At 45.9% G+C, this 24,725-nt stretch overlaps 1 protein-coding gene across 1 annotated transcript; it reads left to right on the top strand.

The window, feature by feature from the left end:
* Nucleotides 1-515: 515 nt before the first annotated feature.
* Nucleotides 516-24,374, top strand: LOC149335470 (uncharacterized). Its single transcript, XM_089553929.1, has 15 exons — nt 516-519; nt 1,595-1,645; nt 1,857-1,869; nt 2,619-2,716; nt 2,976-3,113; nt 4,992-5,024; nt 5,455-5,490; nt 6,334-6,429; nt 13,556-13,790; nt 14,977-15,133; nt 16,042-16,154; nt 16,924-17,059; nt 19,284-19,460; nt 21,288-21,410; nt 24,180-24,374. Exons 1-15 carry the CDS (start codon nt 516-518, stop codon nt 24,372-24,374), a joined length of 1,605 nt encoding a protein of 534 aa, XP_089410055.1.
* The last annotated feature ends 351 nt before the right edge of the window (nt 24,375-24,725 follow it).

The following is a 24,725-nucleotide window of genomic DNA, read 5'->3' as shown; positions in this document are numbered from 1 at the left end:
GAAGTCAAATGGGCTTGGCTTACGAATGATGATGATGATTAAAACTTTATTTCCACCAATGTGTGGGACCCCACTCCCCGTCCCTGGCACGCAGGCCTGGTAGACGGGTGCCGGGACCTCAGCTTGGCTTGCGGAGACCTTCTGAATGACGTAACGTTTTTTCCTGAGTTTTCTTTTTCCTCTATGAAGCAGAAGCGGTCGTCTATGGCGTTGAAGCTTGCAGTAAGAGCTAATCAACTGCCCACCCCCAAGTTCATGATGAGGACCTAGAGTTTGATCTGAACGGCGGAATGAAGTCGCTGCAGTGGCCGACCCGCTTTTAATAAATATCCACGCGGTCTATAATCATCGACACACGGTCTATCATCATCGGTTCGTGATGAGCCCGTGGACGGGCTGAGCGATCGAACGTGCCGCGTGGTCCCGTGAAGGAGGAAGCATCGGCGTTTGTCCAGTAGGCCAAGCTCCAGCCGCGGTCTTTTCTTGCCTGGCATATACTCGGCCGTAGGTGTGTTATGGGTGAGTACCCACCCAGGTCATGACAACTCGAGAGCACGAGTAACGGCGATAACGCTCCGCCGGGGCCATACGCTCAAGCTGAAATTGTAATGGTTTGGACGTCACAGGAGACTAATGACCTGTATATGGTGTGTCTCGGCTTCTCTGCTTGGAAGCGTGCTTGCTTAAGAATCATCGTCCGATTGGTTCTCTTACCTCGAACCCTCACGGTGAATCAGTGGCAATGGCGGTCGGCTACTAAGACCAAGGCCGCGGGTTCAATGACATTTCGGACGCGGCGGCTATCAGTTTGATATACGCGAAATGTAAAAACATCCATGCATTTGGACTTTGTGCACGTTGGGGAAACGCCAGTGGTTGAAATGAATTCAGGGGCTACGAGGTGTCTCACATCCTGCAGTGCTGCCTTATAGCAAGTGAAAACCCATCATTTATTGTAGACGCGACATTTAACTACTCCCGACGTTCCAAGTGGCCCTAATTATATCCGCACTCTGAAGAATATCCGCACGGCAGCCACACCTTGCTGCTGTGGTCCCGAACTGGGATAAGTTAAAGCGGGACAACTCATCTTCACGCACCCAAACTCTGAACACGAATGCACCTATATGGGAGTAAAAAGGGAGTAGGCTGTGCAGCAGAAGCCGGAGTCCAAAGGGGGTTTCACCGCTGAGAGGTCGCGAGTCCGGAGCCCTCCACTACGGCGTCCCTCGTAGTATATATGTCGCTTGAAGACGCTAAACCCCAAATACTGTACCATACAATCTTTTAAAGGAACTGTACCGAATTTCATCAGGACCCGCCCCTTATTGGCAGCTTTCGCTGCTATAAGTCTGACACAGAAGATAAACCTGAAAAAGAAAATCAACAAAACGCTTCCTTCTCAAGTTTCGAATCAAGAAAGCAAACCCAAAGCGGCATATTAATAAAGTATCGTTGTTTGACGTTCTGTGAGCATGAGAACAAAAGGCTCACTACATCTAAGATACCGGAAACACTCCATGGTCGCATGTTTAAACGTTCCTGCATCAAGAAAACCGACGTAAAACTGCAGAATTGGTTGTGCCTTTTTTAGGGGACGAACACGACGAAGAAGAACACCTGTTCGAGGGTGAGGAGCCCAGTTGTAAGTATTGAGAACTCAAATGAACGTGCCTTTTCACAAGCATCTCTTGTTATATCGCGGTCTGATTCTGTATGATTCGTCCTTAGCGAAAAAGGCGACCGAAGCTGGGAACACACCCGAAGATGCAGGTAAAAGAGCTTGAGCCACACTCGTTAACTATCGCGTAACCTGCTTGATTCTTGTTAAACTACATCAACTCAATTCATTGCAGGCGTCGATGAAAGGTAAGCGCACGCCGTTCTAACTACATTGTTGCTGCATGTGGACAAGGCTGATGTCACAGCCTGTTTTTTTTCCAGCATACTCTTAAAAGCAACTTCAAATTCAATTTGCTCGAATATAAATGACGTCATAATCGAAGGTCTTCGGAACAGGTCACTGCTGCTTCAAGCTTAGCTTGATCTCTGTTTTATTTTGCAATTCCTTCACTGCCCCAACGTAGAAATCATTGAGTCACTTGCTAGTACATGTGCTTGCTATGTAATTAGCATTTTATGCTGTGGTTCTTGTCTGTTGTTTACTTACCCACACCTTGTTACAGCTCGTGCGCAACTGATGAAACACAGATAATTTGACCAGTGTCCGCTTAATGCATAAGAACAATAGGAATTACGCGTAGACGGGCTCTTAAACTACAGCAAGCGTAGTGCTAACGTTGCATTTTATTCAAACAATTGTAGTTCGCTGGCCTGATACATAAGGCCTGTGCATATATCTCGCAACTTTTACAGGAGTTTATCGCGGAGGGTTGCAGCATACCGAGGAGTTACTAGCGTAGACTTATACGCCATCAGCCTGGTGCCCGACGCGCATGCGCAGTGGCAAGAGAGCGCTCCGTCCTTGCGACTCCACATGCACAGCCAGCCACTCGGTAGTCCAGTACTTGGCTACTTAAGTTGTACTTCACGTAGTCTTCGCTTGCTTATTATACAAATGAAAGTTTTCTTTCGTTGTTTCCTGACGGCAATCGCAGGCCCAGAATCGGCGCTGTGCTCTGCACCATTTTCAGCATCGCCATCGTCCTCACATTCTTAATCCTTGTGGCGGCCATCCTTATGATGCCCGCGGGAGGTGAGCATTGCATTGTTTCTCGTGATTCGGACGTAATGTAGGATTTTGAGTTGCAGTACTGTCTGAAATGTAAACGTTCTTCAATTCAAACGTCACTATGCCTCTGGACGACCGCGCTTCTGAATATAGTTCTGAATATAATATCAAATTTTGGAACTATAGGCATCCCTTAAAATATTCTAGCCGGATAATTGCAATACTAAATCTTCGACACATGACCGTATTTGTGCGTAAATTTGATTTCTTTGCATGCCCCCAGATTCTTACCCGCGGAAGGAGCCGCTGATCAACATCAGTTACGTGGCCCAAAACGCAAACGACACCGACTCAACGGCAAGAGGCACTGGTACGCCGCGACCGGGCGGCGACAAAGCCGGCAAAACGACCGAAGAGGGAGGTATGTTATCCTCAGAGAAAACTTCCAGCCACGTATGTCACGCGGTCTGCCAACTATTAGGGCGGACGGTGCCGCCCTCAAAAAGGATACGACGTCTTTCAGGCTATTGCCTATACGTCGGCCTTGGGCTCCGGGCTATTCTTAATTTGGAAATGCCCAAGGGAGGGTGTAATTACTATTCCATCTTAGCGCACCCGGCGCGGTGCCTCAGTGGTTACAGCATCCGGCTGTCGAGCCTGAGTACGCGAAATGAAACCACGGCCGCTGCGAACGCGCTTTCATGAAAGCAAGACGAATGCCAGTGCACCTCAGGGAACTCCAGACGGTCAAAATTTACTGGGAGATCTTCCTCTACGGCTTCTTTTTCTCTTACTTCTTTCATCCCTTCGTTCATCCTTACCCCAAGTCACTGTTGAGGTGTCCACCGTGTGAGACAGTTCCTGCGTCTTTCCTTTCCTCAAAGACCAATCGATGGAGGAGGGAGCGAAAAAAGGCGCCCGTGTGCTGCGCGATGTCAGTGCAATAATTCCGGAGACCTCCACTACGGCACCTCTTTCTCTCTTTCTTCGTTCAATTTCTCCCTTTTTTCTTCCTTATGGCGTGGTTCGGGTGTCCACCGATATTCGTGAGACAGTTACTGCGCCATTTCCTTCCCTCAAAACCATTTTTAATTTTCTAAATGGATGGATAGATAAACTTTAGAAAAGGAGGCAGAGGTCTTTGTGGCGTGAGGCGGTCAGTTGTTCAGAGCTCTTGGGCCCTGATGACCTCGGTTGCTCGCTCCGTTAAAACTTTCTTCGCGCAGAGAGCAGAAGAAATGCTCAACTTGTTCTTCAGATCTTTGTTGGAAGAGAAGAGAAACAACTTTATTGTCATAGATTGGAGGGATTTAGGGCAGGTGGGCTTGGTGTGGCCCCCAGGTGGGGGCGACTTCCTGGGCCCACGAAATGAGTGCCAGTTGGATGCTCTTGTCTGGCCTTTTGAGGAGTTGGTTCCATCCTTCTTCGGAGGGAGCTGGCAGTAAGGTTCGAGGGGGCGGATTTCCCGCGCAACCCCAGAGGATGTGTGCCTGGGTGGCGATTTCTCCCTGGTAACAATTTTGGCAGACGGGGTCATATTCCCCGTCTGTGATGAGTGAAAGTCTAGAAGACAGTCCTGGGTTAGAGCCGAAATCTGAGTCCAGTGCCACAGCAGGGTTGTCGCACTAGCGACCATTTCGTTTCAGACTCGTTTGCAGATCACGCGGTCCAGACACTTCTGCCCCCGACTGTACAATGCACCTGTGCCCGAAATCATTGTATCCCACCTCACCGTGTATGCCCCTGCGCGTGCACATGCACATACGTGTCTGTGGATAAAAGACGATGCTACTCACAGGTTGCAGGACTGACTCGCCTTTAATCGACGTATGTTTTTCGGCGCCAATATTTTCTTATCGCTCGCATATGTGAAATTTTTCCTTTTTGTACATACAGAGCAGCATGTAAGCTTCGCTCCTTCAGCCCCGGACTAGAGCCAATGTCTTTCTTAACTGATTGCCATCCGAAGTCGTATTTTTTATAGGACAAGGTAACCCGAGGATTGTTGTCGTTTCCTTTTTCCAGAGGTCGCAGGGCTTAGGAAAGAGAAAAAAGAAACATGTCTTGTCTGCCTGCTTAGATGTTTGTCTTCGGTTTCGACGTATGTTTCCTTTAAATGTCTCTTCATCCCGCTTCCGCGTTGAACTACGTTTTTCGCACACCTTGTCTAAACATGAACTAACTAAACGACCAACAAGTTTTGTTAGGATGATGCGTATGTTCTGCCGTAATTGGTTTTCGAAGCATTCCTTCGGAATTGGATAATTTGATATTGTATTTGTGGTTTTTCTTTTTATAGGTGATCAAATTACAGAGGAACAGGAGAGCACACGTGAGTGGTTTATTGCTTTGTGAACCTTCCACAGTGTCCACATAGCTTTGGTTGCATTTGTAATCCGGGAAATGCCGCGATTCTTTTTGTGTACTCCACAATATATAATACAAGTATCCTGCTGGTATGCGTCGTAAGCATTGACATATCACATTGTCATTGACCCGTCACTGCGTGGATATATGCAGACATACTGCAGCGTACGTTGGTTCCACTGGCGCTCCCTAAGTGCCGGGCCTTTCTGTAGAAAGAAATAGAGAACCTCGAAGGTTCCACGACTGCCATGTGCGCCTTTTCTGACTGTCGCGTTGCCTCTGCTGGCACTCTCGTCATTTTGGCTGTGTTTATGGTCACGCTTCCATTACACGTACACGCTCGATCTTGCAGGAATGTTTAGTTGCTAATAGTTTCTTTGTAACCATAATCGCAGATCGGCCATACCCAGAGCCACCAACTCCCCAATCTGGTAAGTCTATGATTTTTCTTTGCGGAAGAAATAATCTCAGGATTAGAACAAGACTTAAAACTGTGCTCTAATTTGGTTGCCCCAGTAGGCGGGGAAAATGCAACCCATAGATGGTTAGATTCAATCAATTTCTGTACGCCTCAGTTCTCAAAAACCGGAGTACAGTATGTGCACTTCACAGCAAATGTACAACCTACATGTGGTCCAGTGTTTAGAAGCTGGAGTCGCGTTGCTCACTTACTGGGAGCTCAGCGTGCTTACACGAAGTGCTCCGAGTCAAATAAGGCTATTGGTCACGTCGGCGCACAAGCCTTTCAATTGACGAATTGCCCACTGGCTAACCCGGGCTATACACTAGTTGCGCAGCATGACGTCAGCAATTCTTGCTGAACGTCGTAAACACAATCTGCTCATCGATTAGCGCCGTTTCATGTGTTGACGTTTACAACGAGATGCTTCGCCTTTGCTACCGTTAACATGCTTGCCAGATCCACATTTTCTTTACGGCCGCAGTTTCCGCGTTTCGCGTACTTACCGTTCGATGGTTCTGAAGCGGTCTGATGTCTAGAGCACGGAGATTTTTCTTATCATTACTGCCTTAAATCTGCACGTGGATCTACGATGCATAATACATCTGATTATCTACATCCACTCGCATCGTAATGAGTCGATAAGCAACGCTGAATAAATGTGCCGAAATTGATTGGTCTGACCAAGCAGCCTAATGCTGCTCTGCGAAATCGTCACGTAATGACCTGTGAATGCCACTGTTGTCGTTTTGGAAAGCGTCATCGCTAAGTAGATTGCTCTCATGGAGTTCAATATATGCCGTAACAATTTCAGGAGGGGGTGGAGGTGGAATGAAACCGAAGAGCACTACGAGAGAAGATGACAAAGATAAAGAAGGCCACACCAAGAAAGAGGAAACTGAGAAAACCGGTGAGTCTTCTCTTCTGATTAAACTATCCATGAATAGTACCGTGAACGTTTCTCTTCTAATTAAACTATCCAAGTATAGTACCGTGAACGAAGTTAATTTAAAGATTATGATCTTTCTTTAGCTTTACCGAATGAATAACGTTCTTGGTTAGCGGCCGAACGCGGTTTTCCCGTTAGAGTATACTGCGAATCCGAGGCTGGAGACTGAGAAACGCAAGAACAGATTTATTTGGAAAGCATTGAGGGCAGCCGCTCTTCTGTTCGCATTTCTACGACAACAGTTATATGTGGTGCTTTACCTGGGGAGCTGCAGATTAAGTGCTCCCCTAGAGGGGGGGGGGGGGGGGGGTTATGCCACTTTCGTACTTTTTTTGATCAGCAGTACGGTGGATGACGCCTCTCCTCTTCCATGTGCCATCCCTTAAAGTGACGCGAGCGGGCAGGTTGAAGCAAGAACTGCTTCTTGGTTAGGACTCTTACCCCCTGCTGATGCCGTGCAGTGCATCGGTGTGCTATGTGCTATTATGAGAAAGCGAGTAACTCTAAGGGTATACACACAGCTTTCGTATCGTTAAATGCAATAGCAATGACACTAGCAGGTGCTAACAGTACATGGAGGCACCGAGTAAGTTATACACGAGCGTCCATTTTGCTATAACGAACGGCAGCTCAGTGGTGCATCCTGTAGATGGCGCTGCAGCATAACGCGCTTTCCAGCGCCGGCGTCACGGAATATCACGTAAGGCCGACTTGCAACGGTTTATTTTTTTATGGCTAGGCTTCAAAATGGCCACGTGACGCTCCCTACTGAGTATTTCATCCTTCATGCTGATGCTCCTTTCTTCTGGAATAGCACCATAATGGCTCCCTCGCTTTGGCGTTGTGGTGTCCCCTGAGCTCCGTACTCAATTTTACGGGCAGTGACCGACTGCTTCGCAATGAAAACTAGACCAGTGTCTCCGCTTTTAAGTCGGAGACGAGGCCCTTGGTGTCGTCGAGCTACGCATTAATAGAAGTGAATGACTGCTGCAAGACACTCCTGCCATGAAAAGAAATTTACGCGGAAATTTCGATATAAGCGATGTTTCGGCATAACCAACATACCGAGTGTAAGAGGAGCTAATGAAAATGCAACGAGCGTGTCTGCTAACGCGAAAAACGTCGAACATGGCCGCTTTAAATGAAACAATATTTTTTCATTTCCTGACGAGCACCTACCTAAAATGTCTAATTCTCACAAACCATTTATTATTCAGCTGAGCATACAGAAAAGATGACAGAAGCGAGTAAGTTGAAGCATTTGATTTTTCACTGCTTGGATGATCGAGGGTTGTGGTTTCAACGTGGAAATGACGTTTAAACACTTCACGTACCGCATTTTTCGTAAGTTTGTGGATGGCGTGTAATGATTAATCACATGCTGATAACCTTTTTCCGTACTTCGAACACGTCCCGAGACTCGGCGGCGTGCCCTCTGTTTCTTTAACTTGCAGGAAACGCCATGTACAGTCGTGCTCAGTGTACCTTACAACACACCAGGAGCGATTGTAGTGCGGTCTACTCTCTATCTACAGATAACTTTTTCACGGGCATTATAGCACTCGCCGTGTTGGTGGACTAGAAGCACGATGAAAGACTGCGCGCTTGTCTAATTCACCTATCGCCATTTGCTTCAATCTGCAATGTACACGGTAGCCGTAGTCCTCAGGCACAGCGCTTGAAACGTCAGGTGCAAGCCACCTTTAGCCATTAAATGTGCCGCAATGCACATTCCAAGCGCTGCCCCCTCTAATGACAGCTATATTCAGACGCTTTCATCACTACCGGGCCCTTCTTACCTCTTCGGGAAGAACGCTCCTACCACGTTACTTGCGTGTTGTGAGCTACAATGAACGCGACTGTAATAGTTTGCACTGACAGCAGCACCAGGCCTGCTTTCCTGTGTTTCTTGGGAGGATCCGATACTGCACGTCAATGAGCAATCTTAGAAGCATTGAGAGACAGCGTTACCTTTTGCTCGTTGGGTTTATTTTATTTTCGAAAAATATGCTCCTATGCATTTGCCGCTTGCGTAGCAAGTTGGCTTTGTCGCATAAAGAGTAATATTGTGGCGAAGCCATCTTTAGCAGTGAATGATTGCCTCAGGACTTAACGCCATCAGTTAATACCAGTAAGCGTAAATACGCCGACTGATCTACTGTTAACATTAGTAATAACGATTCGGTCTTATTCTAGCAAAATGAAGCAGTACATTTTTACACCAGCTTTCATGTTGCGTGAAGCACCAAAACCGTTTGCCGCTAGCGTAGCAAGTTGGCTTTGTCGCATAAACACTCATATTGTGGTGAAGCCATCTTTTCAGCAGGTGCTTGTTTTGTGGTTTTTTCTCTGTGTTATGTTTGTTCGCGCCCACAAATTTCATCATGAACAACCTACAACTAGCCCAGCTTTCCATCCTGTTGTAAAGCAGGCGTTGGGTAGAGACGTAGTTATAACAGACCTTTTCGCGGCTCAGCCGGTAATTGCACCAAAGAAAAGTGGTGTCAGGGAACTACACACTATGTGCGAGAATAATTTGTGCCTGCATGCCGAAGCCGGACACGAAAGCCGGAAGCCGCATGGGCATCTATGACGAAGAGGGGCAACTGCAAATATCTCCAAAACTCGTCTCAGAAAGGACGTACTATTAGCAACAAATGAAACGCGAAAAAAGGCAACTTAAGGAAAGCGACACCTCGGAATTGATTGTTACCACCCCAATCGACCACCAAACACTCGAATATGGACTCATGGACTCCAATACCGGACATTATTAGAATTTATATCCGACACCGGCCTGCACATGTACCTAAAACCCTCTTAATCAGAGGTCATATTTGCGCAATAAAAAAAGCACGAACATCAAAATGAGAAGTTCTTAGCTCAGTGAAGCTCAGTACTAACTAGCGCAGATTAATTTCAGTTTGAAGCTGCAAAGACTGTTCTTTCGGTGTGTTAATCAACCTCGCTTGTATTTCCTTTTCAGGGACTAATATGTTTCTGCTTATGCGTTGGAATTTGACTTCTTTTGTTCGCGTTTCATTTCTTCCTGATAGTCCTTCAAGCTGTGCACGACCATAGCCTCGGCAGCTCACTTTTTAAAATAAAAAAACTACGGCGGTAAATTGGACGTACAGGGTGTTCCGTATTTATCTTTCCGGGTTGTACACATTTCTCCTGCACAAAATACTGGTCTCTTTGGTCTCAAGCACAGACCACAGGGTAGCTTATGAGAGTCTGAGTCTGCGTTTTCCGATAAATAATTTATTATCGGGACTCTCCTGGATTGCCTGGAATCGGCGAAAAACTGCAGTCGTTTGCGCGCAGAATTTTTGTCGAGGCGAGCGGAATAGCCGATTTGAGAGGCTGTGCCTTCTGGCGAACTGCGAGGCAACTAATTCGCCTGCTTGGAACTGGGGCAGGTCTCAGAGCACCCCACCCCAGGTGACGCAGCCTGTAAAATGTGCTGCTCTGCTCGCATTGAAGAAAATACTGCGCTTTGTTGCAAAAAATTCTGTTCTTATGTAAAAAAAAAGACTATAACAAGCTACCTTGTGGTCTGTGGTTGAGCACGAATAGACCAGTAGTGTTTGCAGGCGAATTTTTTACAACTCGGAACAGATAAATACAGGACGCCCTGTATAAAGATAAATACGGGGCGCCCTGTATAAAGGTCCAAAAACGCAAAGCCTTTACCCGCGCACTGTAGGCAGTTGGCCTTATGCTAGCACATTTCATCGAACGCGCGAAAGAAAGATCAGTGGAAGCACCTAGAATTTCTCACCAACTACACTTATATTTATTGTACATTCGGGTGCATTCAATACAGTGCGGTGCACCGAGTCACATAACTCTGTGCTTCTTTTTGACATCGCATCAACGAAAGCAGCGGCAACTCCGCCTGCAGCAGCAAGTTCGCCTGCATCAGCGGACACCACCACGACGGCGGCGACGACGACAGGTATGCACCAAGTTTGTCTGCTGCTTTTCAGTTCACGTTAACCGAAAAGAAGACAGAAATTTTGCACATCAGGTACACACCTGTAGACGTCCCAAGCATTAGAGAGCATTGGACCAATATTGGAAATGTGTTGGCAAGGACTGGTTCTGCAAAGGACCAGCCTTGCCAACACATTTCCAATTTCGGGCCTATGCTTTGTGCTGCTAGGGGTATTATCGTTGCTGCAAAGCCCGAACAACCAGACCCAGTCTGAAACCATGATGTTATAGAACGAACATCTTGAGACGATAGTCCCGAGAAATCTACATTAAAGAGAAGCCGCAACTTCATCCCATTCTTTTTTGTAGCAGAATGATGATGTCTAGATTATCCAGACTTTTATGGACTCCACGATTGCTGGTGGGGAGAGAATGATGGTACGGTCTAGCCTTAGCGGTTAGCATAAAAGTTAATAATGTCATAGCAATTTGCTTCCGAAAACTGCTGGTGAGGGGAAAGTAGCATTTTTTTTTCTAGTCTATAAAATCTCTTTTTAGTCACCATGAACTCTCACTAGAACGTGGTAATAAATCGATATAGTAAGCTAAATTCAACTTTTCTTTGACGTCTCGTTAACACAGTAAAGAAAACACAATGGAAACGCTGGATAAAAGTTATTAACTTTAAGATTTTTTTGGTATACTGGCTTCTGCACTCAGAAATTTAGGAAGTTGGTAAATAGATTGCGAAAAATATTACATTTGTAATGAGAGGCACAGATGGCAATGTTTGAAACCTCTAAAAGTTGTGAACTCATACTCGACAACGGTAACCAACTCACGCATTCCTTATTCCTTCTCGATATGAGCAAACTGCGTCAAATTTGCGGTTTCCATCCCTACCACGCTTCTTGGACGAAGTTCGTTACTCATATTACTAATTGTTTTCTTTTTTCGCTTGTTCATCCAAAGCCACGACAACGGCCGCCACATTGAAAGAGATGAGTGAGTTGTGATTTCCTTGCTCAGTTAGGGTTCCCTAAGAAATCTAACCAACTCTTAAATGGACGCGATGAGAGTACTCGAATGGGAAACAGCCATCGTTAGTGATTTATGGCAAACTGGGCGGATACTAAATATTTAGAATTTTAAAAATTATAGGTTGGCCCACTGGACGCGCTTCGGGCGCACACGCTATGACATTCCCTGCAGCTAGTGTTAGGTGAAGCTCGATTTATTGGCAGCGTTTGTACCGTTTCGTCGTTTTCAGAGCTTAATGGGAAAATTAGTGCTTATAAACAATAAAAAAATCTTAGCCATAAACTAAACTAGGAGGATTTTACGTGCAGATTGGTGTTGCATGATGTGAACGAAACTTGAAGAGGCTGATACAGACGAAAGGCTTTACTGTAATTTCTTGAGTTGTTTATTTCTTATCTACGTCCGGTGTTTTTTTGTGCTTTATTTACAAAGACACCGTAATTGTGTGCTTTAGAGTATTATAATCTTGTACCTGCGCCCAATGCACATCCTCTTAACACTAATTCTTGCGTCACTTTTCAGCGACAACGACGACAACTGGTAAGCGCCAGCAGTGCAAGTGGGGTCAGCCATAGGCTGTTTCCTACCTACACTCAAGCAGATACTGCCTTATTTCATGAAAAGTGTAGTTGCGGCAACTTGTAACTTGCCGGTGCGCAGTAATTTGCAACAATGATGGTTTTTTTTACGCGCATGCCCGTAAACGGGAATATTTTTTTTTCGCTCTTTCTTAGCTTGTGCTTATCCTCTAGAAATGAACTTAAAATGCAGTTCCGAAGATCAGCTTCCAGTACCTACAAGTGTGAAGGTGAAAATGCAGGTGTAGATCCTTCCGGTGTCTTTAGGTTCCTTGAAGAGGGAGATGTTTCAAATAAATTCTAACCCTTCAATGTCGAAACTTCCAGTCCTTTAGCGAAACAACACACATTTCTCACTCAGTGTTTGACCATGATAGGCGTAATCACTTATGCGCCACAAACTCAAGAAATAAAAAGATAGAAAGAACGAAAGAGGGAAAAAGAAAGAAAGAAAAAGAAAGAAGGAAAGAAAGAATAAAAGAAGAGAAAAGGAAGGAAAAAAGAGAAAAAAGGAAGAAAGATGGAAAAAAGGAAAGAAAGAAGCTTGAAGCCCAGACGGCGAGGTATTATTAGGCAGTCTAATCAAGAGATACGTAAACATTATGTACGTATTTCCCGGAAGTAAGGCATCGGCGAGATTGTTACAAACGCATGACTGCTGCCATGAATAACGGTGCTTACCCCCTCGCAGCGTCTAGCATGAGACGCGTCTTACTAGATACACGTTCACATTGACTCAATGTTGCGAGAAAAGTCGTTTTACATATATGTATTTCTTTACCGTTGTGAACTTGTTACTCAGAGTGAACGTCTACGCCAACGACGGCTAACAGTTCCGTCGCATGTCCCTCTTCTACGCCTTAGAACTTCCAAGAAATGCTTTTTCCTTGCTGCTCACGCATGTTTCATTAACACTTCTTTTTGGGCAAGTTGGTTCATATTTGAAAACTTTAAAAGGGCGCAAACACACACGACCACAAAGTACAAGAGACGAGACACGCATGTTTATTTGCAATCAACGACGTCCTTAGCTTCAATGATTTCCCGGGGGAGGGGATGTTCCTTCGCACATATTGAAGTTGTTGTTCATTAACAAAACTCATTTGTCAGACCAGCGCAGTGTGCATTTGTCCGATTGTACCTGCCCATGTCTTCCAGCTCTGATTTTGAACAAAAGGAGTATTTTCGTATGCTATACTCCTAATCTATGTGAGCAAGATGAGAGGTTGTACTCGTGTTGTGAATGTGTGCACTGTTAATGGGTAATGCACAGGCCAGTTAGTGCTTGACTGGATCAACCGCCGTGTCCCATCGCAAGAGTTCCCTGTGGCGGCAGTCCAGCCGCACGTATTTCCTTGAGAGTGAGGGCACCTGAATTCTCGGTTTTTTAGAGCTTAAGAGGACCAGGTGTTTCACACGAGCTTAGTACCTTACTATGCAAAACTGTCTATGCTTTTATTTATTTCCGTATGGATGACAGGAGCGTCGCCAAAGTGTAACCTCACCGCTTTTTCTTCCTTTACGCACAGTGAAGCCCATGCCTTACAACTCCCTGATCTGCACCTTGAACGCCAACATGAGCCAGAAGAAAGTGTCCGACCTGCCGGAGGACGGCCTGTGTGATTTGGCCTTCTACCAGGCGGACGAGAAGGACCACCCTATTCTGAAGGGTCCCGGCGGTCCGTTCACCGCTAGCCTCGAACTGATCTTCCAGGCGGCGGCTCAGCACACGAAGACCGAATATGGGCTCAGCTTTGACTTCTAGTGAGTACGCCGGCTGATGCTTCGCGCGTATAGGGGAACATTCTCTTCATGCGGATTTCTATACCCACTGTGGTGGGTTGCGGGAAGTTTCGCTGCGAAGATAGGACGAGGAAAGCTTGAATTAAGGAAGAAATGTTCGTTGATATTGCAGACGCGCGAGTAATGAGTAAGATGTGGCCGTAATCAGAGAGAGAGATTGAATGCCCAGGGATGGGGAGTGTAAGGGATCGGTAGTGTACGCGGGGTCATCGGAACGCGGCTGGGGGCGCTCAAAGCGAAGCGTCTCCTATTTGGAACGCGGCCGCTCGTGAACGCGCTAAGAAGTACGGGTGTCCACCCCGCCCCGCGGTACCGATTCGCGCACGTGCTGGCACGAATGTCTATTTGTGTTTGTTTTTATTTAGTGGCGGAGAGAGTGCTCTACCTTACGGAAGCTAGAGGGCTGGCCATGCCCTGGATGAACCAATGATGTTAAGGCCGCAACATGATTGGAAGCTACGGAATGTGGGCCGTGCCTTTAGGGCTTTAAAACCGGGCCCCGGAGCTGGAAGCGGGGTTCTGCGCTAAGGTGAGATGCTATGCATCTTCGGCCACGCCGAGTAGGGGCCTTCCCCTAGTATTAGCCAGTTCCACCTTTTTGTTGTGTTGTATCTTTGTGCCGTTAATTTGTCTCTAGTGCCTGAACTTGTATATTCTGTGTATATTTGTATATAAATCTTCAGTTATTGCCTTTTTCATCCCTGCGTCTGTACTCATCGAGAAACCGTCTCTGACGGGGCACCTCTGGTGCGAAGAGCTTCAGTCCGAGTTACCAACTGTCTCTGGCGGTGCACCTGTGGTGCAAAGAGTAGAAGAACCTGAAATTTACTGGGAGCTTGATCGCGAGTGGTGAAAGATTAAGTGACGGGCTGAGGCAAGAAAATCCCCAGCCAGCGCTAGCCGTAGCTATCTGATAGACTTAGATAGTCTAGTCCAGATGCAGTTTGAATATTGATAACTAGTAGGAGACTGGTAGGTACACTTACGGTGGCGGGGCAGGGGTGTGGTGTAGATACCGTCCTCAACCTACTCGCCTTCGATAGAGGGTGGTAACTTATAGAGTAGCTTATTTTTCGAGATAATTATTTGATGAGTATGCTCAACAAATTCCTACTGTAAACACTTTCCTGTTCGTTAATAATTCCAGCCACATGGAAGCCATGGAAAAACTGCTCCCTGAAGAGATCGCCAGAAAGACGCTGGATGATCTGTGGACGAAAAAAATATACCACTACGGTTTCCTCCTGCTTTCGTATTCTACGCTGGAAGTGAAACTGTACAGAAGAGTATTCCACAACCTCCAGGTAAGGTCGCAGGCAGGCTGCGCTGGCATAGCGCAGGTTTAACAACGCTATATCAGCTCTTGTAAGGGTAGAAAGGAGGACAGAGTTGTTGTAATGTGTATATAGAAATAGCACTGCTGAATTACTGCACGCACAAGGTGGTTCCGTCTCTAGACTTGGCTATTGAATCTGCATATCTGCGTAATTTTGATTACTAAAAAAAGGAATAAAAATGACCGAAAACTTTGCGGCAGTTTATAGCTTTAGGAGGCTGCCTGCGTCTGTTTTCCAATTAACAGTGACATGTCGTTTCATCCTGATTATTAGGTTACTTTTATTGTTCCCCACATGTACCCGTAGTACTGCATAATTTGGATTTAATTTAAGATGTTTCTTATTGTATTTAGATTCTTTGTATTGTTTATAATTGCGGTAGCATTAAAGGCCTCAACGGGGGGAAAAAAAATGTCGGTCATAAAATTTGCCGGTTGGCTTGAGGAAGTGGCATCACCAGACCAGAAGCTACGTTACTTCCGGCAAAGGCACCAACAGCCTCTGATGCTATCACATTGCCAACGCATAATGTAATTAGGTGTCGCAGCAATTTTTTTGTCTCCGCCACTGATGTGTGCTAAACTACACGCTTTTTTTCGGCCGCACTGATGGGATATCCCTCCTTGGCCATAGGCCGAGATTTGCTATTACCTTAGGACCGTTTGGTATAAATATGTGATCCAAAAATTCACTTAAATTGAAACGTTTATTCAACAGAAAATGCTTCTGTTCGTTAGGTACGCCCTAGGAACCTATTTGCATGGGCCTGGTGTTGAGTACTGGCTGCCTCACTTTCTGGAGGACCGACCCGTTTTCAGGAACATGCACTCATAATCAAACTTCCGTTTTTTTTTTCGTGCGTATGTGCCACACAGAAAGTCAAGGACATCCTTCAGCGAAATTCCGTGCCAACACGGCCGAGCTACTTCCTTATCGGCGAGACGTTCTGTACCGAACCTTGGATGAATCACGGATTTAATAATATCAGGTGAGTCGCATGTTTTTAGTGGCCCCGAAGTTAAACTTTGGCATTCGAGATTGTTTTTTCCGAGAAAACACACTGTGCCTCGGTACTTTGTGCGAGTTTACGAACAGGTAAATTTAACAAACACTGCCTTTTTACCCGCGGAACAACAATCTTAGCCCAAGCTTGGGTGTTATTCAAATTTAACGATATCCTTTGTTCACTGCTCATGTCTCGTAAAGGTAGCCTTTGTTGCCTCTCATCAACAGGGTCATTGGTTATTATTGTATGTGAGAGGATCAGGCAATATTCGCAAGAATATTTTCAAGAACTAAAGAAGATAAGAGAGCTTATGCGGTACCACACATGCCGCTGTAGCTTCAAGCCAGCTTGCATCACTGAGAAGTGTGTGTGTGTGTGTGGGGGGGGGGGGGGGTCAGCAAAGAGCAGAGTAAAGTTGCTCGATTGTTTTCTGAGCAAAGTACAGGCAAGACCTACAATGAGCAAAGAAATGCATGGAAAAGTATATAAGAGAATAATGTCAGTGCACGTTAAAGAACCCCAGGTGGTCGAAATTTCCGGAGCCCTTCACTACGGCGTCCCTCATAGCCTGAGTCGCTTTGAGACGTTAAACTCCAATGAACCAATGAACCAAAAGGAGATAAAAAGTAGAAGAGAACCATTCAATATCACAAAAGAGACCTAATGCTTACGCATTGTCAGCGAGTAATGATAATTAAGCACTCCTGTAATTTTATACGGTTTTTCCTCTTTTTTTACCCCTGGTTCCAAGGGAAAGGATGCACGTCCATGGCGTCGTCGTGTACGGCCATCTCATAGAAGACGACCGCGGTACGGGCCAGATCCTGCCGCCGTCCTTCTGGAACTGGACGAGCATACAGGCCCCGAAAGTATACCAGTATAATTTGGTAAGTGTCTCTCGTTCCGGGCGCCATCGCTGGTTTGTGAAACGATAAAGTAGTTTTGCAAAAGTGGCCATTGCAGGCAGAAGGCTGCTGAATACTTTTTCGCAGGGCATTAAGTTGGGAAAAACTGCAGAGTTCTCGCCGTCGTTCGTGATGAAGTCACAGCGATAACCGCGACTAGTTCTGTGAGAAACTCGAGCTTTGTCATTGTCAAACTCCAGCTTTCAACTTTTAAGTATCTTTCTGCCTTCATAAGAAGGAGAGAAGGAAATAAATTTTTATTTAGAACAGGCGAGGAGTCTTGGGGCTAGGTCGGAAACCTTCGCAGTCCAGGAGGCCGTGGACCCGAGCCATCTTCTGAGTCGTGAAGGTATAGGTTGCGCAACCACGGGACGAACCACGAAGAAAAGACAGAGACACACACGTGGTTCGTCCCGTGGTTGCGCAACCTATACCTTCACAACATCATGTACCAACTAGGCCCAACCCAAGTTTTATTCACTTTCTGTGTCTATTCGACCAGACTACGCTGGTCATCCAGGTTAGGGCTTGACAGCTTAGTCTTCCACTACTATTTGGTTGGGTCTTTGGTGCTGGTGATACCACGTCGTCCCTTGCATCCTCACACCATATGTGGTAGTGTGTTCGGTACTTTGCATAATGCGCCTTCATAGCTGGAGGTGACGGGCGAGATTACATGTAGTAAGGTGTCGTGGACATGACTGTTGGTTTGGATCTTGGGAAGGTGACTGCTTCTTCTCTTCTCAGTTTCGGGTAGGGCGAACATATATTCTTGTAACAAGTCTGTAGAGGAGGAGGATCTTTGTATATTTTTTGGGTACATCCTGTCTCTTGCGATGGTACCCGGTTAGCGTACCCTCGAACTCAGGCGTTGGCGGGCTCGTCTCACGTCAGGAAGGTGTGTCCCGGAGTGCATATGATGTAGGCGTCTGTGAGGTGGCGTGCTTGTGTACGGTGGATGATTTGGAGTGGTGTTGTAGAAACTCTTCTCTTTTGGTAATTTTTTGCATGCTGACTCTGAATCAGTGGAAGACCCGAAATAAAGCGAATGTGAACACACTTGACCATGTTCGGGCTCCATCATGAGGCATAACAACGAGTACTGAAAAAAAAAAGATAACCCTTTCATGAACACTGCACTTTTACTGCTCATAATTTAGTTCTGTATTGAATTTGCCGGTATTTCACAAACATGGGAAAATGCCCAAGTACAACAGCTATTAGTGTAGCGTTTTCAGATAAAAACCACTTTGGTAGCTTACGAGATGTATAGAGGCAGCGCTTCTGTCCATGCGTAGGGAAATGGCACCATGGCACCCCGTTCTTTGTCCAGAATAATGGAATTACATGAAGTTATATAGAAGACATTACTAATGCTTGAATGCTTGATTACTTTAACTTGGTAACTGTTTGCTTGCCTGCTTGCTTGTTGTAATACCTCGAATGATTTTACGTTAAAGGAAAACGAAAATGAATGTCGAGATGCAGAAATTTCCGTGCACCGAGAGTTCCGTGTACGTCAAACAACCATACGTGGTTGAAATTAACTGGGGTCCTTGCAGGTCATACAGTTAAGTGTGTCTCGTAGCCTGCACTGTAAATTCAACACTTTCAAATTTATCATTAAAAAAATCAGCAATTAAAGATTTGGCACTTCTTGCACGAGAGGCCAATACTTCACGTGTCTTCCACGGTGCATGCCCCCTCATTCTCTTAAAAAGAAGTCCTATAAACGGCAGTGAAAAAGACAATGGCAATAGGCACGCTATCGAGAATTTCATGTGCAGTATATATGGCCACAGACTAGTAAAAATTCTTGTTTAAGGTGCGAGTTATTTCTACGCATGCTTCCAATCTCTGCAGTAATTTTACTGCTACGACATATTTATTTTTTTTTTGTTTACTGTGCATTCTCGATAGAATTCATGACGGTCTGTGCGAGCTCTGGTTCCAATACACGTATGCGGCGTTTCATATCTACTTCATCGGTCTCCTCCATCCTTATGGAAACGACGTTATTACTGTTACTGTTCTGTATACTCAGTATAACTTATCTTGTTTATGTCAATGCTCATCCTGCTTTTTCCCTTTATAGATGCAGCACGTTGATGTCCTATAAATGCCGGTTATTTCCAGCGCCTGCGGGGCGTCTCAGAGAGGCAGCCTGATTTATATATATTTATAGTCTGTACATGATTATTCGCAGGACACGGCGCACCGGGCGCTCTCTCAGCTGCCGTACAAGAAGCTGAGCTACACGCAGTTCTTCCTGTCGGTGTCTCTGGGCGGCCGCTACTACACGCCCACCAAGGGCGAGAAGCACGAAATCCTCGCCAAAAACGGATACCTCACCAAAGACCCGTTGCTCATCGACATTGGCAAGGTGGGCTCACGGCGTCTCTATCTAACGTCATGACTGAAGGGTGTTGGGATACTTCCAGTCCCATTTTCCCCGGTTCGCACGAGGCTAAACCTTGCCGCCCAACGTGACCGCCCCTGGCAGGCAGCCATCTTGGGTGGGTGGCTCATGTGCTGGCAAAAGTTGCCCGCGCGACACAGCGGCCTTCTAAGCAAACCCAAATCTCTCTCAACAAACACTCAGGACAACTCTTAGCAGATTAAGATTGCACTCTTTTTGGCTTGATCGGTGGGCGTTCATTCGCCAGTGAAGGGTCCTTTATTGATGAGAAATTAAGAGTTCACGTCGCGGAGGGTTGCTTGTGAAAACGGCCGGTGGGGGCGTAACCGGTGCTTCATTTTTCGACCTTTTCTAGCTCGTAAAAGCTTCGTTTTGAGTGAAAGTAGCCACTGTCATTAAAACGTTTTAAGCAATCGATAAAGACCACCTTTGTTTATCCTCAGGGGTCCTTTGAACTCACTGTATCGATGGAATTTGCACCATAGTCTCACTTTCCGATAAAGTGATTGGGTCACATTGAGAGAGCTTTTTTGTTAACAATTTTTCATAAAATCATGTTAACAATTTTTCATAAAATCAGCTAGGCGAACGAAACACCATCCAGTCAAGCTGCGAAGGACGACTTGGTACACAGTACATTCAGTCCAAGCTCACTTCACTGTTTCTGAGAAGGAAGCCGAAGAAAGGACTTAGTCGCCGATAAGAACAGTGGAGTCCATTGTCCTGGAATATGCGTGGCTGCGCTTCAGAGCACGTTATTGTGCCATGAGTCCGCCGAGTTGTAGGTGATATTGATCGCTGATGTACATCAAGAGTGCGCGAATAGTGGGCCCAGCAGTTAAGTTAAATGAAAGGTCCGCAGTACGAGTTTTCTCGGTACTGCTCGCATGGGCGGGGCGTGGCGGTCACTACAATGACACAGTCGACTAGAAAATGATTGTTAGGGCTAAAGAGTATTGTTGCCCGTAATACTGGTACGTTGCCATGACCGCCAACATGACCGCCGCTGGTCGCGGTATACCCACTGAAATGACAGCGAAGGCGCCGAATGACAACAATACGTTTTATAGGGGCCCTGATGACAAATTTATCGAGTTATTGTTTCCCGTAAAAAAGTTATTTTGGGGCTCTTTCTTGGAATGGTAACGTTTGTCCGGCACCAAAACAAGCGTTTATGGCTGAGACAGCTAAATTCAAAAATTTACCCGCCACCCGATTAAAACTCGTCACGTACACACCGAGGACGACGGGTTGCCGCCATTTTGAATTGTGAATGACGTTGTAGCGTAGCCTCCGGGATCCGCACAAAATTCATTGTAGACGCACGCTGCTAGCTTGCGAGATCGGCCGGTGATGGCGCCACCCGTATTTCGTTTTTTTTTCATGTTTTCTAGCACATCAAATTTCTGCTTTGGGTATTAATGGTATTGTTGTCGTTAGAATACCGTAGTCTATCGATGCAAGCAAACTTCAGTATGCCCTCAGTGTCTCTGTTAAAGTTTACGCGGATTAGTTATAGGCTAAGGCTATGCGCCCCTCGTCCCACCCATATTTCGTTTTTTTTTTCATGTTTTCTAGCACATGAAAATTCTCCTTTCGGTATTATTGGCCTTGTCGTTAGAATACCGTAGTCTATTAATACAAGCAAACTTCAGTACGCACTGAGTGTCTCTGTTTAAGTTTACGCGGATTAGTTATAGGCTAAGGCTATGCGTCCCTGGCCTCGATATGGTAACTTCCGCATGGTGACTCAACGACTCAACTCTCTTGTCTTTCCTTGTTGGCCGCTAGGTGTGCAAGGACAAAGACTGGGTGGTGGGCTATCATGAAGAGAGCCCCATGGGAGGATACTACGCAAACAACAAGATCGACAGGGTGGTCACGTACGATGACCAGAAGTCGTTTCGTGCGAAGGTAGGTGTTTCAGAATCGTCGCTCTAAAATTAGGCTTAAAAATTGGAACATGGACAATTGAATTGCGACACTACGTCTCATGCCCAACACTCTTTGATAAAAAATCTTAGATATTGAAATACTGTAAGGTATAGTTTCGGAAATATTGAACTTGATGGTCCATTTTTCCGATATGCAGCATAATCTCTCTTTTAAAGTGTTTCCATCACTCGACACATTAACAGGCTTGTTTTAGATTGATGCTTGTCTTAGTGTGTGCGTATACAATGCAGCTGCATGAAAACGCGGGAAAAACTGTCCCGTATAAATATACAGCTGACAGCGTAGTTCAAAGAAAGGCCTAATGAATAGTTGAGCCCGGATTACATCTTGAGATCTAATGCTTGCGAATTAATCTGAGTAATCGCCTCCTGATCTGTCGAGCTTGTCCCCTTTTCCGAGAAGACTAAATTGTGAGCTTAAAATTTCTAGCTGGATATAAGTCAGATCAACTACAAGCATGCTCACTATACAAGAGCAGCTGTTTCGAGTGATTCAGGCTGGAACGGAGCCAAAGTGTTTTATTCCTCTGTCTTCCTGTAGAAATAGTTGGCATTGAGGACTTCATTGCAGTTTTGTGGCACAAATTAAGCGATATTACAGTTAGAGAAAAATTTTGCTGCTGATCTAAGCGCAAAACTTTTGCGTATCGTGATTATTGAAAATCTATTTAGGTCTGACAAATCTTTCTCTACAGCATGGTTCCAAATTTGCAGTTTTGCGAAACGGCAAAGTTGACGTTTCACACTTTTCCTACTTTTCATATACATGCTTCTACAAGTAAACTACTGTTCCCTGTAAAATATTATGTCGCCACATTTTACTTCACATTTAAATAATTAACTGAAAATAAAATTGCTCCTATAGCTGTCTTTATCTCACTGTTACTTCGGCTGACCTCTCCACCCTTCCCCGCATCAAAGACCACTCTAAGCACGAATACGCTTAAATGAGAGTTAAAAGTGAGTAAGCAGTCCTCTAGCGCACTTCCTTTTGTAAAAGTGAAAGCGTTAGACTAGAGCTAACTCTCTTCTTACTCTTTTCTCTTTAGAGTGAAGTCCCTCCCTCTCGTATCTGCTCCCCGTACTAAAGAATTTATGCAGTACAGTTTTCCTACTCCATTGTAATAAAAACTTACCGCGTGCTATGTTCATGACTGCCTGCATGTTCTCATGCGCTCTTGTTGTCTTTTGTTTACGCGTTACTCTTGTTAAAACAATTTCTTGTTCATTAGCTGACACCCGCCACTCGAACCTTGCTTATTCCGTTGTGCGCACGCGTTTTATTAGACCCCGGCACAAAGACAGCAACAGCAACAACAAGAACAGCAGCTGCAGTAATAACAGCAGAAGCAGCAGCAACAGCATCAATTAGAACATAATTATCAGTCCATTGTATTGAGGAGAATCCCACAAAGTGAAGTGGATTTTAGTAATATCTCTTCGCCATCCACCTGTTTGTAGCCTTATGGCTACAAAGGAAAGCTGTACAGCTTTCTGGGAAGTTTACGGGGAAACTTTTTTTTCTTTCTACCCGTATGGCTACGGTTGGGTCGATGCTAACGAGTCATTACTACCTATTTGAAACCATTATCAACAAAACTAAAAACGAGTATGCACTTCGATGAGCACAATAGACTTTCATCTTTCTAGGGGTGATATAGCGCTCGCAGGCGTACACTCACTCGGATGGGCCGTTGTTCTTTGATGTAGAGGAAGGAAAACTCAGGAGAGGCCCTCGCCATCCGAGCTGCACGCCAGAAAGTGTGCCGGAAGTCACGTGCTTTCGCAAGGACTGCTGGGGGTGTTTGGCCGCCGGCGCAGCCAATAGTAACGCTACGCGTAGCGGCGTCGTCTGCTACGTTACCTGCTGCGCATGCGCAAACGCGCTGAGACGGCGGTCAAGAAGGTGGGAGCAGGGGGGAGCCGGCTTCAAAAAATGTGCCGTAACCGCCTCTCCTGGGTTCTTTCCTACCTCCATGCATAGAGTTTGTTACAATTACCTAGAGGGAAAGCTGGCAACCCGTCTATGGGAGTTTGCATGGAGATCCCTCGAGACCACTTCAGCCACCATGGGCGCTCAAAGCATCATGGGGCGGTGAGCTACCGACTGCAGAAGTAAACTTTTGGCCAAAAAATAATAAAAAAATAAACGCTATTCGATAATCAAGAATGTCCTAATATTCAATATCCATGCTGTAAATTGCAACAAACAAGCAGAAAAGCATGTAAATGCAAAGTTTGCCCAAAATAAGAGATGACTAGCTCTCCTATTGGCCAAGTAATGAACACCACAAAAACTAATATTTCAGGCGCACTTTTAAAAGTAAATGTGTTTTCAAAAAAAGTGTTGTTACTTCAACACTTTAAGAGGTTTTTAGTGGCATTTCAGAAAAGTGAAACCTTTTTTTGGTGCCGTGTGGTGTTGCGTTTTCATCACTATGGATTTTGCACACTGCGTTCGCGCGAAAGTCGTCGGCGCACACAAGAACAGCGTTTTCGGAATGAAACAACTTAGTAGTGCCACTCCGTGTTCCCGAAAAAATACGACTGTCCCGCAGCAAGCAGCTCACCGTCCCATGATGCTTTGAGCGTCCACGGTGGCTGAAGTGCAGCGCCGCCACCTTTCCCTCTAGGTAATAGTAAGAAACCCTGTGGTTGTTAGTGTGACGACGATGATGATGATGATGATGGGTGAATTCTCTGCTCGTCTCTTCGTGGTGGAACGCAGCTGTGCAGGGGTAAGAGGCAGATCATGAAAGAGAAGTACGGCATCGCCGCGTACGACGCCGACCTGGACGACCCGGCCAACGTGTGCGGCAAGGGGGCGTACCCGCGGCTGCGCTTCCTCAAGAACCTGCTGCACTTCTTCAACGAGAAGTTCCTCGCCGACGGCGACTACGACGCGTGCACGAAGCTGCAGTAGTATAGGTGCACGCTGCGTGCGGCACTTCATCGCTTATGTGGCGAACGATGGGCGGAGCCTGTAGGACGCCCCTAGATTCGTGGCTTGTTGAGGCGCATAAAATGATTATTATCAATTGTCACACCTGGGTTATGATTCAATGTCGTTGCGGCGGCACGGTATAAGGGAGGGATATTCCATACTCAGTTGCGGGTCCGCAAACACCGAGGGAAGTGTAGAGTTCGGGCCCGGGACCCGGCCCCCGGAGGAACGTGGACGAGGCTCACTGGTCCAGTGGTAGACGAATACCTTTATTTCAAGAGGGCACACTATCTATCCTGTATTGTTACATGACACTTAGGAGCCGATTAC

Source organism: Amblyomma mixtum, chromosome 7 (genome assembly GCF_055824585.1).
Source record: "Amblyomma mixtum isolate Tamu chromosome 7, ASM5582458v1, whole genome shotgun sequence".
Lineage (NCBI taxonomy): Eukaryota > Metazoa > Arthropoda > Arachnida > Ixodida > Ixodidae > Amblyomma > Amblyomma mixtum.
Note: the sequence above shows the minus strand (reverse complement) of the source record. Positions and strands in the feature narration are given on the sequence as shown.

Excerpts from the sequence above, each read along its gene's own strand:
- LOC149335470 (XM_089553929.1), top strand. Across the intron at positions 2,717-2,975 it reads CCTTATGATGCCCGCGGGAG|ATTCTTACCCGCGGAAGGAG; the intron begins GTGAGCATTGCA and ends GCATGCCCCCAG. Across the intron at positions 19,461-21,287 it reads TGCTCATCGACATTGGCAAG|GTGTGCAAGGACAAAGACTG; the intron begins GTGGGCTCACGG and ends GTTGGCCGCTAG.